A 20,407-nucleotide genomic window follows, 5' to 3' on the forward strand; every position below is an offset into this window, starting at 1 on the left:
GCGCTAAAGCTTGTGAAATGAGGCCCGATTCGGGTATGCATGCATTCATAAGAGTCTCAGCGTTATTGCCTTGGCTCGGTGTAGTTTTCTTTGAGGAGTCGGGTAGACGCTCCTGCTTAGGTAGAAGTGGTGCGTTAGCTTATCGTATGCCGTGGGCTGGAAAAAACTACCGCGCTTTGTAGTGGACCAGCTCGCTGAGGTTGGTGGGGCCTCATTGATTGATATGTCGGATTTAACGTCACCAAATCACCATATGTCCCTGTAGGGTGTGTCTGCCTTTCGAGAGTATACTTTGCGTATATAGGGTGTATTTTGTGGGTCGTTGACGGAGCGTCAAATTACACAAACTGATCTCGACAAAATGCTTGCCAAGCGCATCATCGAGTCCTCCCACATTCCTGGGGCATCCTCTTTCGTGGTATAGTCCGCAAGACGGCAAAGGACGCTTCTGTGTCGATTATTGCATTTAAACAAAATTACACAAAAGACGTCTACTTTCTGCCATGATTAGATGATGCTCTTAATTGCTTCTACGGTGCCTGCTGTTTGTCTTCCGTAGACCTACGTTCTGGGTACTCGCAGATAGAGGTGGATGCCATCGATTGAACAAACACGGCATTAATTGCACCCAATGGCCTTTATCAATTCAAGCTCATGCCCCAATGCCTTTGTAACGCTCCAGCCACATTTGAAGGGACGACGAACTCTGCTCAGAGGCTTGATATGGTTCACCTGTTTGTACTGTTTGGACGATATTATTGTTCTTTCACCTACATCCGAAACTCATATACAGCTCGTAACAGCTATTTTGTATATTTTTCGTTCTGCTGGTCGTCAGCTAAGCTCATCCAAGTGTCACCTTGGGTGCCACCAAATTACAGTTTTACGTCATCTAGTAGGCACCCACGCCGTACAACCTGACCCAGCAAAAATCAGCGCAGTCAAAAATTTTCCTGTGCCACTATCTTCAAAGCATGTACGAAGCTTCCTCGGACTGTGCTCATAGTCCCGTCGTCTTTCGCGGACAAAGCGAGGCTTCTTAGCAGCTTCTCAAGCAAAGCGCCCAATTTTAAGGGGGCTCGAAAGAGGCACCTCCGTTATACAATCTAAAGCGCACCTAACTACACCTTTGATTTCAACACAATTTGACCCTAAAGATGCTACTGAGATTCGTTCTGAGCAATGTGGCCATGGCCTCGACGCAGTGCTAGCTCAACAACAACGGGGCCATGACTGCATATTCGCATACGCCAGCCGCCTCTTATCCGCGCCCAAACGCAATTATTATATCACAGAGCGCCTGTGTCTGGCTCTAATCTGTGTAGTCCCCTAGTTCAGGCCATAAATATATGGGCGCCCAGTTTCGATAATTGTAGACCACCACGCACTCTACTGGTTGAACTCTCCTATAGATCCCTCAGGGCGTAATGGTGCCCAGGTTTTGCGCTAGCAAGGATTTTCTTACTTGGTGTTGTACAAATCTGGCCAGCTGCACGAGGATGCTGATTGCCTTTTCCAGCCCTTCGTCGACGATCCTGCTGGCCCCAATGCAAAGACGGTGCGGTCCATCTTCATAGTGTCCGACTTCAGTCCATCTTTTTAGTGTCCAACTTCTTTGAAATTGGGGAAGAACAGAGAAATAAACGACTTCTGCTTGACATCATCCGCCGAACAAAGTATTTCGCAACAGACGCCTCCATTCGTCACGTTGTGTTTCGAGAGCGCCATGTTATACCACCACATTTTCCAAGCTCACGGGCCTGAATTATCTTATTGTTGTGCTTAAACAGTTACTGTACAGCGGCCTCGCTGCGCTTCACAATGCGCCCACAGCAAGGCACCTTGGAGTATGTCGCAGGCAGGAACGCGTGTGGTGCAGTTTGTACTGGCGAGCCCTTGCTCGCTTGGTACGCCAATACGTCACCACGTTTTAGTTATGTCAACGTCGCGAAACACCATCGCTGCTACCCGCTGGCCATCTCCGACCAATTAGCATACCTACACAACTTTTTTACCAAGTTGGCTTACACTTTCTTTAACCTTTACCCGAATCAACAGCGTGTAACAAAAGGATAGCCGAGGCGAGGGGTCACGCCGCACGCTACGCTATTTATCGAGCCCTACCGACGAGCTGTGCGACCAACGTTGCTTACTTCCTGTTGCGGGGCGTTATATTTATTCACGATGAGCCAAAAGAGCTGCTCACTGGCCGTAGCCGTACATTTCTCTCCCAAGCCATCGCCGGCACCCACGTTGCTGTTCGACAGAGCTCAAAGTGACCACAGCTTACTAGCCGCAAACCATTGGTCTTACGAAATGCTTTATTAGGTCTCTTAGAGATATGCATGCAATCCATGTATCACCGGACCATCGAGAGTGAGATCTCGCCCTACCCACGTGACGTTCGAGTCCAACTCGTTCCGGCGACACAGCAGACTTGTCACCTTTCTACCTATTGTATGGAAGAGAGCCGACTTCACTCTTAGACACCCTCATTTAAAGCACCTCGTTCATCAAAACGTATGCTCGTGATGCTATTGCACGAGCCAACCATGCCGGTGAGCTCGCTCGTGCTTGTCTGAGGGCGTCTCAGAGTAAGCAACGACGTCGTTACCATGACTCGCATCGCAATGCAAATTTCGCTCCGGGTACACTTGTGTTACTCCGGTTGCCTCATCTTCGATTAGGCTTGTCTGAAGAATTTTATGTCGTTACACGGGACCTTACTGCGTATTTCAGCAGGTGATGCCTGTTACTTCTCAGATTGGCCTCATCTATTCATTGTCATCAGTTCTCTATCGAGTGACGTTGACGTGTCATGGCTTGAGATCTACAGCTCTGCTTCTGAGAATGATCTATAAAGCTTCAGGATGGTGCTTCCGCCACCGCGGGTCATGCTACGTACCAGTGGCATTGCGACCAACAGAATGAAGAAAAGGTCATCGGTATATAGACTGGCAGGAGCTCTTCGTATTGGTGGCTCAGCTCAACTAACCAGTTGTAGGTACATATATTCCCTCAAGTCTTCGCCTGCTGTGTCTGTCCTTCTCGTAACATTATTGAGGAACCAACCGACCCTCCACGGAATGTAGCTGAGCTATCACTTGGCACAGTAAATTAACACTTTAATAAATAAGAGTAAAATAAATATCTGTTGAGTAGCGCGAGCTTTTATTATTACCATAATGCCATTGCAAGCCGAGCTAGTGAGTTTTAGTTCAACACAGCTCAGTGCAGGACATGTTTCCGTTCTACGAGCACAATCTGTGCCACCTTGTAACGCCCCATAAGTAATGTGGACCATTGCAACAAGTGATTGCTGTTTCGTTGCTTATTTTGACCGTGAAATGTGCAATCATAACCCCCAATTCTGCGTCAACGGAGCTGGCCGAGGCGACGCCTTTAGGTTGACAAGAGCAGTTCGATTTCACGTAACAAGTTGTTAGAAGTGTATTAGTTGTAGTTCTTGTAAAAGCAACAATGACTCCAGATTAAGAGGCACTCATAAGTTCGAAGAAACTTAAGTTACTCGCCACGGGTGCCTGGTGCTTATAGTGCTCGACTACTACCGAGCAGGTCCCCGATCACACAACGCCGCGTGCGGGCCCATACTCAACGAATGCAAAAATTCTTTAAAGCTGTGTTACCAATCTAGAGGTCGTTTAAAAACCCCACATGGCGAAATTTCCCTGGCCATTTACTAAGGCATCTCTCGTATTGATATCATGGTTCTAGAACATCCGACGCTAAAAATTATTATTAGGAAAGAGGTGCCCTGCTGTTTAACAGTTTGCTGTGCCACTAGAAAGTTCGTCATGGCTGGTACACACTGACTCAAATATTAACTACTTCAATGGTGTTCAATGCTGAGCTATCACTTGGCACAGTAAATTAACACTTTAATAATTAAGAGTAAAATAATGATCTGTTGAGTAGCGCGAGCTTTTACTATTACCATAATGCCATTGCAAGCCGAGCTCGTGAGTTTTAGTTTGAGTCAGTTTGGTACACACTGACTCAAATATTAACTACTTCAATGATGCATAACTGAAACAACAATTTGCTACACTTTTCCCAACAAGCTCCTAATGTATTAATTCAGATGCATATGACCAGCATGACAGATGAATGGTTTCAAGTCTTCTTCGAATCTGGATGTTTCTTCTACGTTGTGATAATACGCTGCAACGTGCCCTATTCACTCCAATATATCTGGACATCCCTTGTCTTAAAATTATCATCCATAGTGAAGGCTATTAAAATCTAAATCTACCATCTCCGCTTTGAAGATACTCATGAAATTATGTTCTTATTCGTATATTTCGAAAGTATTTGTGATCGAATAACGCGTTCGATGCTCTACCCACTGAGCTACCACAGCGGCCTCGAAAGTATTTGTGATATGCTTCCTCACTGCTCTTCATTGAACACTACTTATTCAGCTTTCAGGTAATAGTGTAGTTTTACGTTACATTCACGATAGTGTTTTTACACACAGGCTTAAACGGAAGCCTTCAATTAAGATGCACGTGAATCAAACGTCACCAGGAGTGTTTCTGGAAAGGCAATGTACAGTTGTCTACGCGTATATTGGCTGATTCACCACCTGTGCGCTAATCGCACAATTGCCATTGCTGAGCACTAGCCAGTTGCTGCAGCGTCAGCTCTCGCTTGTGAGAGTTATGGCTTAGTTTCGCTGACGCAGGGCGCCTGGTACAGCTCTCGCTCGGTCTCGCGGACGCTTACGTCGCATGGCTTCTTCAGCGGCAGAAAAAAAACATGCCCAATGTGAATGTGCAAATGCCGCAGAGCACAGGCGAGACTACTGCATTCTGTGCGGAAGAAAGCAAGGTGCTCATAATTTATTTTTTATTTATTACCTGCTGTTGTGGACATCTTCGCTGACCACACGGTGTGGATCTGCCCCTGCAACCCTGCTTGTACTCCTATTCTCAACCTTAACCGGGAGAAGTGGGAGGCGACGCTGCCTGGCTGTTATAACCTACGCATAAAAGACATTGGTTCTGTGAGCCAAGGCAGCAACCGACGCCGATGGGGTTCTGTACTAGGAAAACCCCCCTACAGGTTGTGGGTGCCGTCCTGTTATGAAGTGGTGATTACACAATTTTGGTTTTTTGGTTTTTAATAAATGGTTTTACCCCCGCCAACCAGTCGGCGTACTTCTTTCTATTGTGTCCAATGAACTTCTACAGTTTTTTGTTCATTTTCCCAATTTTCGTGGCACATGCTCGTAATATAAACCATTTTTATAGTTCATATTGTCACGTTGTCTTGACTTTGACGATTTGGTTGGTTGGTTGGTTCCTCAACATCTTTGACGAATGAAGCAGACGGTGTCTTCAAGGTGACACTGTTTATTTGGCTGAACTTGTGGCTGCGAAACAGAAACTGAAATTGTGGAAATCAATTCACGCTATGCCTTGGTATCGGCGCAGAGAGCGTTGGTTGTCAAAAAACACAAGTGGCGAAGCGTATTGGAATTTATACACGTGCCGTGCAACATACGAGCATTATTTCTAGCGTCCGAATAAATTACGTAAGAAATTCTAATCTTCTCTGGTCCTTAGTTATAAGGTGCAGTTAGCGCAACACATAACTTACACGTATAATGAGGCGAAAACAAAAACTACAAAGAAGAGTAATGTGTTACTCGCCTCTTAAACAGACATCGTCCCGATGCTGGAACAGAAGATGAGGGTACAATAAGTAAAAGGTACAAACAAAAAATACAACAATAATGTAAAAACTACAGTCTTCGGGGTTTCTTGAGGTGCCCAACAACGCACGACTGGAACATTCAACGGCATGTGGCACCACTGAGCTTTCATAATGCCATCACGACAACATCGTAGTCTAGAGCGCTTAGACGCCGAAGCATTTTATATTACACATGTTATCGCGAAAGTAGTCTGTCACACTGTCCACGTCGACGAATAAGCATCCAAACCCAAGGATTGTCACTGGGCTGGTATTCTGAATGGTGACAGTAGAGGTTGTAGCGACAATGGCTGTGCGTCTTCGGCTCACACTGGATGCGCAGGTTGGTGAGTTATCAAGCTTCTTGGACGCGCTGTATGTAGGCGGCGACGTCAAGGTTTTCTCGTCGAGGACGTTTGGCAACATGGCGCCAAACATCGTTGCCGCTATATATTCGTATACCAACGTGTATGGCATCATCTGTGTTTTTTCTCCTACGACAATGTTTTACGGGAATTTCACGTATGGTAAAATGGCACGCCACATATTCTGCTAGATGTCAACGTACATGGCCAGTATGTCAGCTATGGGCATCTGTAAATGATTGGTGAGGCCAGTGGTCTGTGGATGGTAGGCGGTGGTCTCACTGCTGATTTTCGGGCTCTGCGTGAAGATGGCACGAGTTAGCGCCGCAATGAATGCCGTACCTTGGTTAGTGAAGTGCGTCTCTGGGGTATCATAAGAATATGATATCCTCTACTAAGAACTTGACTACTTCAGTGGTGCTATCTTTGAGCAGTGCCCTTGCTTTGGCATAGCGGGTAAAATAGTGGGTAGCTAGGACGGTGCACTTCTTTCCGACAGTAAGAATGGTCCCAGCAAATCCGTACCTATCTGCTGAAACGATCAGCAAGGTAGTTTTATTTATCGTTGAACTCCAGCAGGCGGCTCCGGTGGTGTCTTATGTCCCTGATAGCACTGGCGTGTCCCCACGTAACAAGCGACGTCGGCAACAATGCGTAGGCAGTGCTAGTTTTCTTGTACCGTCAAGAGTGAGCGAGAAAACCTAGTTGGCCAGCCAGCGAGGAATCATGCAAGGCCTGTTGAATTTGTTGTCACAGTGAGAATGGTACAACAATAAGGTAGTTAACCCGAGACGGAGAGAAGTTCTGCTTTAGAAGGACGCTATCTTTTAAGTAAAATGATGTCCATTCTCACCTGAACACCTTTAGAACAATGATGGTCACCAAATTAAAAATAACGAAAGATAGTGAAGGCCACAGATGGCGATATTTATTACTCTGTCGTTCGATTGCTCCTGTGGTACGTCGACATATAGCCAGAATACAGGCAGGAACAAAAATATATTTTACGTCTCTGCTGCCCCAATTATTCAGCAGTATCTCCCTCTTAGCGGAAAAACGCACTTGTTCCTGATGTTAATATTGAGACGAAAGACGTATCAAATATATCTCAGTCATTCATTCGCAACCTTGTTAAGCGAAAAGAGCTCAAAAAATAAAATCTCCACCTGGCCACAATGATTGCCAGGTGGCATCTATAGCGGCAAACATCATTCTTCAATTGCCGCAAGCGAGAACCAACACTAACGCAGGGGCAAAGAAGTGTTTTTTTTCTCTATTTCACAAAAATAACGTTCAGATCAACCATGTTATTGTTGCGAAGGAGCCGAACAAATGACGCTTGTTAATTATAACGCCTTGTCACATGCAGCTTCTTGAATGGTAGTAATAATATTTCTCTCCACTATAAATAGATACGACAACATATCTCAAAATAGCTTTAGTAAGTCGGCGTATATATAAACAAACTAAGAGCATATAAAGGTGTAACCTGAGTACAGCTGTTCAGTTGTCTTTTTTTCAAATGATTGGAATATATTTTTTCTATATACGCCAGAGAAACGAAATCACATCAAAATATCTCACAGTGGGGTTTCAATAAAAAGCACATCACCATGTGTCCTACCAAAATTTGCATTTGTTCCGCGGATTCATTGGTGTTCCTGCTGGGCAGCCATATGCACTGGAGAACTCTGGCATGTTCATTAGGGGCACAATGCATCTTGAGTGGTATGGGGCGTAGCGCTCGGTTGATCTGATGAGCTGGGCGCAGAATTTCAAACAACGGCTGACAAAGAAGAGCTGCTCCGATGACACGTTAAGGCCAGCAATTGTTCCACTCTTGAAGTTTCGGGGCAACGAAGAGTAGGCAGCATAGGCGACCTTGGCCCCCACGAAGTCAGCCAGGTTCTCAGAATCTGTCGTGTCGTTCAAAATGTCTTCCTGAAGGCTTAACGAGAGCTGCAAATAACAGAAACACAGCAAATTTTATTTCACGTAGTTTTAGTTTGGTCGGAGCACGAAGAGAAGATGCAAGAGGCTTTCAGTTTGCTCCGAGAAGTGACACACTAAGTTACTCTGGCGTTTCATTTCAAGCGTTTTTTTTGTGTACATCAGGATATAATGTCGAACAATAGGTTAATAATTTTTGAGTACCTCAGCGCAGCTGTTTGCTCAAACATGGTACCTGCAACCGCACGGACTAGAATTCAAGACACAATTTTCATGGGCTCTACTCTCGGCGCTTTATGAACTTTTGCAACACTATGTAGTCTGGGCGTACGTCTTATGACCCTCATTCACAATGTCACATCAAAATGTTCACTTCTTTTCTTCGGCACAGTGCAATTGGAACAACTACTGCATTTCATCCCCGTAAAAACGTTTAGTCCATGTAGGGAGCATACTTGCAAAACGAGGGTACCGAATGGAAACAGAACGAGAAACTGTTGGGCCATACAGAGCCGCGTTAACTCCCTTCTAACTTCTCGGCACAATGGCAGCCTCGAAGGAATAGTGAGCATGCGCGTAAGCAAATAGTTCACTTAACAAATCAACTGTTGATAAATAATTTTACAAATCTACTCTTGATAAATTATTTTAGTGTGAATGGCCAAGATAACAATAGTAACAACAGCCGGAGTACAACAATACCATTTACACAACTGAAAAATGCGGCCCATCCCACGTACCTTGTGAATCAATGTTATACAAAGCACGCGAAGCAAAACTTACTTTGTTGTAATTTTTTAATGGAGCGAAACGTTACGATGCAGCGCTACAGATATTGTCTTGGAATCGGGACGTGAAAGAAGGGAACAAACTCTATGTTCAGATGAAATTCTTTTTTCGGCTGAACCTGTTGCTGGAAAACGTAAAGTCAGATAGCAGGAAAAGACTGGAACTGATAGCGGCGAATTGAACGTCAACCCTCGATCAGTTAACGAGCGGCGTAGCGCATCGTAATTTTATGCATGTGCCACCCAGTATACAAGCCCTATAAGTGGTCATAACGCAAGCTCTGGAAAAATTTCAAGTGCTCGTGTCTTGCGCGGGATTTTAACGGAACAACCTACAATAATCGAGAACCTTCTCAAAAATTGAGGTCTAGATTCAGCTGGGCAATTTGGACAGGCTTTGTGGAGTAAAACAAAATAAATAAGGAACGCGCGTGGCAACGTGTAACACGCACGCACCGGTATGTGCTCCAGCCGCTTTCGACGTTTCAAAAACATTAGGGTCTATTTAAAAAGTAGTTTTGAGACTAGCGTGGCTCTGTTGTAAAATACTTCGTTGCAACGCAGAATGCTTGAGTTTGATTCCTGCAGGAATCCTGATATTTATTCTGTGCATTCGCCGGGGAAACGCTTCCAATATAGGCTTCTTGTAACGCTTACACGTTAATATTACTCATGTGCGTTCACGCCATTCCTGGGTAGATATAAAGTGTCAATCACCTGTCTTACATACCCGCATATCAGTGGCACATACCAGACTGCGGGTGTCTGCCACTGTCTGATGGGAAGTGTTTGACGGCGTGTGCGATGAACTTGTGACAACAATGGCGTGATGGCTAGCAACTCGTATTCATCAAACTAACTTACCTTCTCATGCTAATTATGGTTTACCATGTTACCGGGGTGATTACGAGCATACCCAGTTGTAGGCAACTGGCTAGCTAGCTAGCTAGCTAACTAGATAGATAAATAGATAGATAGATAGATAGATAGATAGATAGATAGATAGATAGATAGATAGATAGATAGATAGATAGATAGATAGATAGATAGATAGATAGATAGATAGATAGATAGATAGATAGATAGATAGATAGATAGATAGATAGATAGATAGATAGATAGATAGATAGATAGATAGATAGATAGATAGATAGATAGATAGATACGTAGGTAGGTGTTCAGACTTCTTGCAGAAAGCAAAGAAATGCTTAGCATTTGAAAATATTCCTGACTGATAGGCACCCCCCCCCCTAAAAAAAAGTTTTCGCGCCCAAGCTGTACCAATGCGCATATGGAGTTCACGTCGTATGCGTGGTGGGCGCGGCAAGCTAATCCTCGATTCGGTAGTGGTGTGCTGTGGATGTGTTTTCGTTTTCTGGTTGTGATTGCTGCCGTTTGTGGTGCACTGAACATTCTTCGCAGCGCGGTAAACATGCTTCGCTACTGAAACTAGGTGCTACACTATCGAGACGCTTCGCGCCCATTGGGGCATCGTCTGAGAGGTGAGTGTAAACATGGCTGCCACCATTCCGCATTATTTTACCTGTGTGCTGTTGGTATGTCAAGGTCATCGCTTTTTGAACATTCACGTTTTTCGCGCACAAAACACGCATTTTTGACGAGCTCGCACTGTACAGCGTTGCAACTGCTGCCCTGCCTGCTACAGCTATACAAGCTTCATGGCTGGGCCAACAAAACATTGTAATGTTAGTGAGGGGTCATGAAGTCAGAAGTCTGCCAATAGGACAAGGAGCCAGCTAACTTACGACTCCTCCGAAATGCTCCTTACAACTCCTTCAACTTACAGCTCCAATGAATTTGTAAACAAATATTCATCTCTGAAGAAACTGTGTTGTGTGACAATTGCAGTAACCTTGCCTTAGAAGAAGCTGCGAAAAAAATAGATGAGTGTAATGATAATAAAAAAAGAAAACTTCGATCTGACAAGCTCACGTCAATGTTGCATGTTAAAGAACAAAATAATTGTTCAAATATTGTCATGTGATACTGCCAAAATGAAAAGTCAAGATATTGTGGTAATAGTAAGAAGCCAATGAATTGAAGGAAGGCCTTCACCACATTCAGGAGATAATTTTTGGTAAATGGTATGCATCAGTTTTAGCGTATTATGTTAGAAACAGCTGCAAGTATTCCCATTAAAATTATGTGCTTACATAAAAGACCACTAGGTATCAATTGACGCCCAATTGTTCTACCTAAGCTGCATTTCTTTGCTATGACCCACCCTCAAATTCTAAAGAATCTTCACCTGTCAATGTACCTCTTCATGCAACTTTTCGGAATAATGATGTGTTTAGCCATGTTATTGTAGAGCCGTAGGTCAACTCTAAACTAAATCAATATTACATTTTCTATGAAGTTCTTGTGAAAAATAATATATGTACTCATTCATAAGGCTACAGAAGGTGCGTATTGTATAAATTTATTGTCTTGATTTTTATTGAATATGCACTTTAATTTCAGGCTGTTTCTTAACTGTTGTTGTTTATGCATACAAACTTTCATCAAAATCGATTCAATACATTTTAACAAAAGGTGCAGTCAAGTTGAAAAATTCATAAAAAGCGCAATTTGAGAAAAATAAAGTTTTGCATGCGTACACTTCTCACGCGAGAGGGCGCACGGCACACTTCAGCGCAGCAGTGAGAACGCTTGGGGCGACCGCTCGACATCGCGCTTCTACAGGTTTGTTCCTCAGTATGCAGTGAATGTTTTGGGGTCAAAATGGCAAATTCGCCTTTTCTGAGAGTTCACTCTAGCGTACCTCCTTAAGACAGAGTCTAAAGTTATTGATCAATATCATTGCTTGACATGTGCAACAAAGCCTACACAAAGGTACTGTGCTTGCGGCATAACACTACTGTACCGAAAGTCGGGGCTTCCATACCAGCCGCTACGGTTGCAGTGAGGACCGTGTACTTTCTCAGGTTAATTTTAATGAAGATTACAGTCTTGAATTTTCATAGCGTTTAACTACAGAGTGGCTCATAAACACACAGTCGTTAGGACAGGAAGATCCTGATATTAATAAGCCATGCAAGAAAGTTTACTTGCAAACAAGTTTCTCACTTATTTCGTTTCTTTCAATCGCACTGATCAGATGACGTCAGCGTGTGTTTTGACGATCAGCACGCTTATGTTGATGCAATTACCCTAAGAGACAATTTTATTACAAAAAATAAAGAACGGACTTCCGTTTTGTAGGTTATTTACATGCCAAGATTGGTCTAAACAACCAAGTAACACTTCTTGTAACGAGTTAACTGTACAGCGTCATCTACGAGCTAGATTCTGAAGCTGGTACATTTAAACTAGCTGACGAATGAGAAATTAGCACAGCAGTACGCCCTATGGTACTAATGACTCATTACGTCCGCTGCTCCTCGGGTCACACAAAGTGCCAAAGTAAATTAAATCGTGAATAAACAGCTCTGTGCGGCAAAGTGCGACAAGTGAACCACATGTTACGATGACTAGGTGTGCACCAGTAACCTTATCAGGTGAGAATCTGCCGTTTAATGAATTGAATTCTTAGAGACTTTAAGCTGACCGTATATCACCTCTCGCTCCGCTCAGCCAGTCGCTGATTGCACCACTGCGCATGCGCTTTATGTTCAGGCGCTGAGCGTGTGAGCGGACTGTCGCATCGTGCGCAGGATCACGTGATGCGAGGAGAAACGGCCGAAATGGCAGCCTGCTGTGCCGCGAGTCCGTGCTGTTCGGGATACGCAGTGCTTTTTCAGCAAACATGCAAGCACCGGCGGCACTTCGAGCCACCCAGTGATCTGCCCCTCCTCCTAGAAGTCGTCAAAGCCAATTTCTTCGAGAAACCGTGCATGTGGGGTGAAGTTGAACGACACAATCTAGAGCCGACATTTAAGATTAGAGGAAGCGTCTCGAGGTGCTTCTTTGTTACTTCTGTCAGAGAGACTTCGCGAATCTTCGATAGTAAGCGATTTTATGTAACAATAATTCAACAGCAGCCACTCTTCCGCCTATTCAGTAAATCTTTTCAGTTTGATTTGACGCGGTGAACGCGCTGCCTCGGGGCAGGGCGTTGGAAACACGTTTGGGCTGCCTTCACGGCTTTGAAGTAGTCCAGCGGCAAGGGATGGTAGCAAAAAATAAAAAAGTAAATGCTCATGCGTCAAACAGTAAATAAAATCACACTCTTTAAAAACATGAATTTATATCTTGCTGAAAGTTGAGAACTATGTTTATTTGCTTTTAAAACAACTTTCATGCACCGGTGGCATCGCGATTGCGCTGACTGACTGACCCTTGGCTAAAACCGAAAACGTGCGTTGCGTTTCAGTAACGTTGAATGTTTGAGGTAGAACGGGGAATGAAGTGCAAAAAGCTAAAAGCCCTTATTAACATCACGCTTTGTTTTTTGTGAGGAACAAAAATAGGCGACACAATTAGAGGATATAGATGGTACACATCTGCTTAAATAAGAGGGCTGATGGGAAGTTTACGGGCTTATTTCTTCTCTTTGTGAGACAAAATATCAATGAATGAGAAGTAACCGAATGATCCAAACGAAAACATAAGAAACTTTTTTAGTATATAAGATTCATTGGAAATGCGAAGAAATAATGCTGGTGAAAAGATAACTCGCCGGTGGCAAAGGCACAAACTATGACCTTCTTTTAACACGTCGGTTGCTCTAGCTACTCAGCTACAGCGGTGGTCGTCCTTTGCCCACTTTGCTACGCATATATGGTAATGTAAGCCTCGAAGTGTTAGTCACCGCCGCTTGTTGCCATGAAAGTGACTATGGAATGCTCTGCTGCTTGCTGGCGTCACGTATCATATGATATTATGACCAGTTCGCAGCTAACCGATCTTCCCTAACATATTAACCGAAAGCATCAAGTCTGTCTGAAGAGAGGCCCTCACTATGAATGAACGAATAAAATGGTAATATAAGAGCTCATACCAAACTAGAAGCAATACAAAGTAAAGCTGTAAGATTTATTTACAACAAATATAGACGCACAGATTCCCCAACACATCTTTTAACTCAGTCAGGTTTACAAACGCTGTCCACAAGAGCGAAACACGCTCGCTTAAAATTCCTTTTCCAGCTAGTAAAAATAACTACAAGACAGATTCATCCAAATACCTTTCATTTTCACAGGCTCGGCAAACTCGCAAAAAAACATGCGTGCACGTTGTTAGAATACGCATGTAGGAACGACACGTTGAAGTGCTCATTCTTCCCGCGCGCGATAGCGGAATGAAACCAACTTGATGCCACTATCACAAACTCCCAATCGCTATCAGAATTTATTGCACAGATAGAAAAAACTGGGCGCGCATAACAGTTTATACGCATGCAGGCGCACCGGTCCAGATCTCCTGTTCGTTAGTTAAAGCAACACCTTTTTCAATGTTTCTTTCACAGTAGTATAGCTATTTTTGAAGTATGCTTTCAGTGCTTGCTATTCCTGTCACAACTGTTCCATTTATGTTTTCCCTCACGATACCAATGCTAACATAAGTTCCTTTCTTCAATCATGTATTTTATTTCTATCGCCTTTCAGCATGGTTTCAGCTCTGTATGATGGCTATAACTTGCTTTGTATCTTGTGAATATTGCATACATTGTGTATTAATAACATAATTAACGTTCAACTTCTGTACTGCTCTATGGTTATATGATCCTCATGTCCTGTTATTATGCTTGCATGTATTTACGTCTGCATCATTTTTTGTGTTTGTGAAAAATTACTGTATTGCCCAACTGCCATGCTCTCGAAGGAGAGTAGCAGTATTGTAAATAAATAAAAATAAATAAAAATATAATTTGATGTTGCAATATTGGGCACTATTTATATGAGAACTTGAAGAAATCATGTCAACTGAACTAAAAGAAAATATATCAGCAGAATTTATCTATACATTCAGTAATATAAATATAAAAAACAAAGTGGACAGTTTAAAATTTCTGGGTGACTGTGGCATGACTCCTTTATATAAATCAAGCGTTCTACCGTTTTGAGCATTTGTTACAAATATTTTTTCACTCACCACTGATTTATGGGACCTCCGCAAGCAGATCGCCCTATCAGTGTATTCATGTTTGATGCTCTCCGTGTGCCAGAAAGAAGGAATCGTGTTCCGTACGTCAAATGCGTGCATAAATTCGTGACCGATTGTCTGCAATGGATAAAAAATTTTGAGTGAAAAGAAACAAATGTTGGCAGTTACACCTATATATTGTTAGATCGATACGAACTGCTGAGCAGCGATTTGCCTGCACTTCGTAAAGGCCGGCTTCTACTGGCTAGAAAGCATTGGCGTTGGAGATATGCAGCCCGCTAGGTCCTTAGTTTCGCGATGGCAATGATACGGACACTCTCGGCTGAATTTTGCCGCCCGTGTCGGCGTCGATATATATATATATATATATATATATATATATATATATATTGCATTGCGCCCACTTACCAGCCTCTGCCGCATTACGCGGCACCCCTCTTTCTACGACGAAATGTTGACGGGGCACCGAGTAGTTGAAGGCTTAGAACTTCCTAAAAAAGCTTTTTTTGCCCCACACCGAACCGCCAGTGCCAGGAGGCGCCGTCTGGTCGGGAAGAATGCGTTAGTGAAAGGAAGCATACACAGACCGATGACATCAGAAAGGTGAGGGGGAGAAAGGGGAGAGAGATGGAGGGGGAAGAGGAAGGAAGAGTGGAAGGGTGGCGCCCTAGGGGAGTCAACCTTATATTCTGTTTCTCTTTTTTCTTTCTTTTCTTTTTTTCTTTTTCTTTTTTCTGTCTTTTTTCTCTTTCCTTTCCCTCTGATTTTAGATTGTATAAAGCTGAGCACCAACAAACTGTACCATTAATCCTGATGAAGGCCAGACTCTAGGCCGAAACGTCGAAATGAACCACGTTGTGACCGCTCACGAAGGATCTACTGGACTATATGCTACGCTACGGCCACTCAACCACCATGCCTGTCTATATATATATATATATATATATATATGTGTGTGTGTGTGTGTGTGTGTGTGTGTGTGTGTGTGTGTGTGTGTGTGTGTTAAAACACAAGACAGAAAAAATCCATGAAAATTACTCAAGTGTGCGGAATCAAGCGTGGGACCTCCACGTGGAGAGGGGTAGCTCCTTCAACATAAAAACGGCACGCTATTTATACCTACCACTTACCGCTGTTGGCGGGCATCTCGGAGGGGGGGGGGGACTCTTGTGTTTCAGCCTTATCAGCAAGATGGTGAAACAAGCACGCGGTGGCTCTCATCTCTCACGCGTACTTTGTCCCACGGAAAGGAGGTGAGTGTACGATTCCTCACGCGCCCTTATCTCCGGGTGGCGAGGATAATACGTTTTAACTGGCGTTAGGCTGGGAACGACTCTGTTGTAGTTACGGGGTGCACAAAGGTCACTGCAATTGTTGCACAGCCTCCCTTGGCGAAAAGGCTGCGCTTTTCAGGCATACCGAAGTGACAACTGAGACGCTTATTCGCGTTCATTTATACCTGTGAGTACGTTTCATGCCTCATTTGTACGTAAGAAAGCGAGGCACGTTTAGATCTGTTTGCCAATCTGCACGTGACTTTCCAATTTGTTGCTATGCATTCATTGCTTCACCTTTGCATCAGATCTGTGTGTTTTTATTTATAATAGGAACAATAGGTTAATACAAATGTGTTTGTCTTAAACGTAAACATTTTGACAGCAATCTGTCTGGCTGCGTAGAAAAGTTTAGAAAATTGAAATTGCTCCAGCCACAGTTCAAAAAGAGCCCGACGTTTCGGGACCAACTCGGTCCCTTCCTCAGGGGGTGACTGTCTTGGTCATGGAAGTGTCGTCGCGTCGTGTTCTCTCACCACGGCTCCGGCTTTCCCTTTCATGATCAATGCGGTGAGTTATTATGCCCTCGACATATATACCAGATGTTGACTAGGCTGGTGATACAGGTTGTGAAAGGGAAAGCCGGAGCCGTGGTGAGAGAACACGACGCGACGACACTTCCATGACCAAGACAGTCACCCCCTGAGGAAGGGACCGAGTTGGTCCCGAAACGTCGGGCTCTTTTTGAACTGTGGCTGGAGCAATTTCAATTTTCTAAATGTGTTTGTGGATTTTATAACAATAAAAAGTACGAATAGACAGCAAATAACTGACAGCATATCCTAAGGGGTCTTCGACATTATAAAGGAGGCGGTGCACACGAGTGATAGTTGAAAAGGAGTGAGAAATGACATAGATAACATAACCACGTTTTGTGGAATGTTCACAAGCCATGTACTGCTATAGCCAAGTATGTAAAAATTGTGCACAGCGAGAAAGTGAAGTTCGGTTAACTAAAATGAAAAAAGTCTTATTTGCGTATAATACAGTTTCACCTAAGCATGTAAAACACAGCATTGAAGCAAGGCTACAGGTACATATAAATCCGCATGAGGGGATTGAAAGCATTAATACAGCACACCATATGAACATACAGGACACATCAGTTTATAACAATGTTTGCAATTGTTGACTAATGCGTTATGGATGTTTTCATTGTCAAAAATAGATGAAATATCAGACGCAGGCACGTTTCAACCAGGTGAAGTACGAGATATATGAGTGATTCTTGGAAACACAAGGTGTAACACGCAAACAGCTAAATTGGCGCTGATGATCAATGCGGTGAGTTATTATGCCCTCGACATATATACCAGATGTTGACTAGGCTGGTGATACAGGTTGTGAAAAAATAAACGAAACTTTTTTCGCCATTTTGGTTGTATTTTGAGACACAGTCGGCATTTGACCTTCAATTTCACCTCAGATTTCAGTTCAGGTATTCCAAGAAGAGACACAGGCTCAAGGCTTTAATAACCTCATGGTGGCCTCTGACTCCAGCATTTAGCAGCAAGAGCAATACCGAAAGAAAACATTAACATTTACACCTATACCTATTTAGAAAATAAAGTATGTACAAAACTAAAAGGGTAATGAGACGGTACAACAGTAGTGATTACTGCGATGAAAAAAGAACAAAACAATGATAGAAAGTGACAATATCAGTGAAGGACTAAAAAACACGAAAACACATACACTCAAAAAAACCTGAGAGTCATCACATAAAAAAGGTTTTAAGAGAGTTTTGTATGGGCAGCAAGTAGACATATTTATTAACCACAAAGAAAGTTTATAGAGTTCGGGCATTTGAAAAACTGCAGGCCTAAAGTATTGCAGAATAGGAATGAATAGCTACATACTTTTTAAATTTTGGAAATTGTAAAGCGACAATCGATAACTAACTTAGGTACCTATGAGATGTGTGCCGAATAGATACTTCAACTTTTTAAAGGCGAAGCATTTCTAAGTGAACTTCGGTGATTTTGAGCGTATCTATCTATCTAGCCACTTCAGTTTGGGTGCTCTCGTGGTCCCCCCCTTTACTTGGTGTGAATCTAAATGAGCATGGGAAAGCAAGATCTTTGACGAGTATGACACGATGGTCAAGACATGAATAATGTCACAATCCCGTCCTGCACGCCGTCAAGTACTTCCCGCCGGACAGTGGCCCTTACCCACGGGCAAGTATGTGCCACTGGTATGCGGGTATATGCCACAGGTGATTGACATTTTAGTATCTACCAAGGAACAACGAGAACAAACATGGGCAATTTTAACGCGCGAGCGTTAAGAAATATCCGACATCAGAAGCCAATGTCAAGGTCCTAGCTGGAATCAAACCTAAGCATTCTGTGTGGGAATGAAGCATTTTACCACTTGGCTAGGCCAGGTCTCGGGGCTACTTTTCGAATAGACGCTAATGTTCGTGAAACGTCAGTAGTGGCTTCAGTGCTGCCTACCCAATTTTATAAACATTAAATATGTACTGCTTTATTACAGCCATGATTTCGCGTTAACGTCATTTGGGGTTACTTGTCATGCGCTGAAGTTGATTTATGTAGCAGTGTCAACGGTCAGCATTTTCTCGAGCATCAGCGCTTCATATCAGCGTCTGATGTTGCTGATGCTCATGTTTCAGATGGCATCATTGAGCAAGTGCAAACAACTGGTTATAAAAATATCTGAAATTCTTCAACAAGTGTCTGTGCGTGCAACATTTGTACGTATACGTAGTGTCATTTAATGATATGTTGCTAAATAAAACAATTGGCCCCGTATCTCCATGTTAATCTGCAAATTTCGTTGACACACGATAGCCTTGCGTTGAGAAAGAGTGAACAAAACATTTATTTGATGTTCTGCGCAAGAAAACTGGTGAATGGTATTTTGAAGAACAAACCGGTCCTGTATTATACTTTGAAGAACAAAATCCTGTTGAAGAACAAGGTCCTGTTGAAGAACAAACCGGTCCTGAATGGTATTTTGAAGAACAAACCAGGTGTCGTGTGTTCGTGATGCTGACGAAGGCACAAAAGCGTTGTCCAAAATGAAACTGTTTATTTGGCTGAGCTTGTGGCTGGTAAACGAAGTCAGAGTGCGCTACACACTGGTAATGACACTCTAATCTGTCCGGAATGGGTTCTGTGAGCCGTCTCTCTTGAAGAGCGGTCATCCACTTTTACTCAGTCGCGGATCACTCGTACATTTAAAATAGCCACTCGGAAAATCCGGCTCACTACTGAACGACCCATCTCTACACCGAAGCTATAGCTTCGCTTAATGCCGACAGCAGGTGTTGGTGCTGTTCTTCATTTCTATTTTTCTTCATGACATGGAAAGGTACATATATCAATCCCGTTTTCAGAGTCCCTTATTGATTGTCAGAAGCACACCTCAGCAGCACTATCGCATTCATGCCGCACGGCTTGACTGCTTGTGAAGTAGTGTGAGGAAATGAAGGGTGTAAATGTAAGGAAGAAAAAGTGCCAAAAGTAGGCGCCTAACTGCTTTTTTTAGGGCAAGAGCTTGCAACATTGGTTCTGCACAATCTTAAGAATAGCAATAATTCCGATAATGTTCAGCGATCATGCCGTGTAATGATGGAGCAGAAATACAAGTGCTCACCGTTCCAAGGCCACCATAGTTCAATGCGTTTGGTCCGTACAGATATAAGAATGGACGATGCAACATTGCTGTTGGTATAAAAACAGCAACTTCAGTTGGCGAGAAATAAGCATTGACGTTGGTTTCATCATACAGGATTGTCTTCTGGTCACTCCAAGTAAGGTGAGTATTGAGAGAAAGATACTTAATCCAAGTGGGAAATAGTCGGTCCAGCGGAACGTCCGGAAAAATCTCTGCGGTAGGCAATCCATGAATCAATGACAAATTGTTATACAAAAATCTTTTATTTGATGTATGTACTGTTCTACTAAACGTTCAGCCCTTGGTTGGTGATGAAAAAGGAGACATAAGAAGCAAACTTACTATAAAGCTATTGGTGACTATGATTCACACCTGGTAGTGAAGATGTGCGTAACAACAGCAGGCCCCAAGATTTTATCAGCGCGTATGTGGACAACGCACGGGAAAAAGTACAGAGCCATAAGTTGTACGCAGTGATAAAAGCATTCTCATAAATACAGTGAAGAACTACTGCTGTTGATAGAATTGGTAATTAAAT

At 43.2% G+C, this 20,407-nt stretch overlaps 1 protein-coding gene across 1 annotated transcript; it reads right to left on the reverse strand.

The window, feature by feature from the left end:
• Nucleotides 1-7,613: 7,613 nt before the first annotated feature.
• On the reverse strand, nt 7,614-20,075 carry LOC142803302 (neprilysin-1-like). The gene is made up of 3 exons (XM_075888433.1): nt 19,849-20,075; nt 14,879-15,007; nt 7,614-8,042 (listed from the first exon to the last, which is right to left on the reverse strand). The coding sequence occupies exons 1-3, from the start codon at nt 19,912-19,914 to the stop codon at nt 7,704-7,706; spliced, it is 534 nt and encodes a 177-aa protein (XP_075744548.1). The 5' UTR covers nt 19,915-20,075; the 3' UTR covers nt 7,614-7,703.
• Between the last annotated feature and the right edge of the window lie 332 nt (nt 20,076-20,407).

The sequence above is a fragment of the Rhipicephalus microplus genome, chromosome 3 (assembly GCF_043290135.1).
Source record: "Rhipicephalus microplus isolate Deutch F79 chromosome 3, USDA_Rmic, whole genome shotgun sequence".
Classification (NCBI taxonomy): domain Eukaryota; kingdom Metazoa; phylum Arthropoda; class Arachnida; order Ixodida; family Ixodidae; genus Rhipicephalus; species Rhipicephalus microplus.

Bases quoted from the DNA above. Each gene is read 5' to 3' on its own strand.
- LOC142803302 (XM_075888433.1), bottom strand. From the start codon at position 19,914: ATGTTGCATCGTCCATTCTTATATCTGTACGGACCAAACGCATTGAAC. The intron at 15,008-19,848 runs GTGAGCACTTGT...TATCCATTGCAG, and splicing joins ACTATGGTGGCCTTGGAACG to ACAATCGGTCACGAATTTAT. The intron at 8,043-14,878 runs GTGAGTGAAAAA...TGTTATTTGCAG, and splicing joins GGAGGTCCCATAAATCAGTG to CTCTCGTTAAGCCTTCAGGA.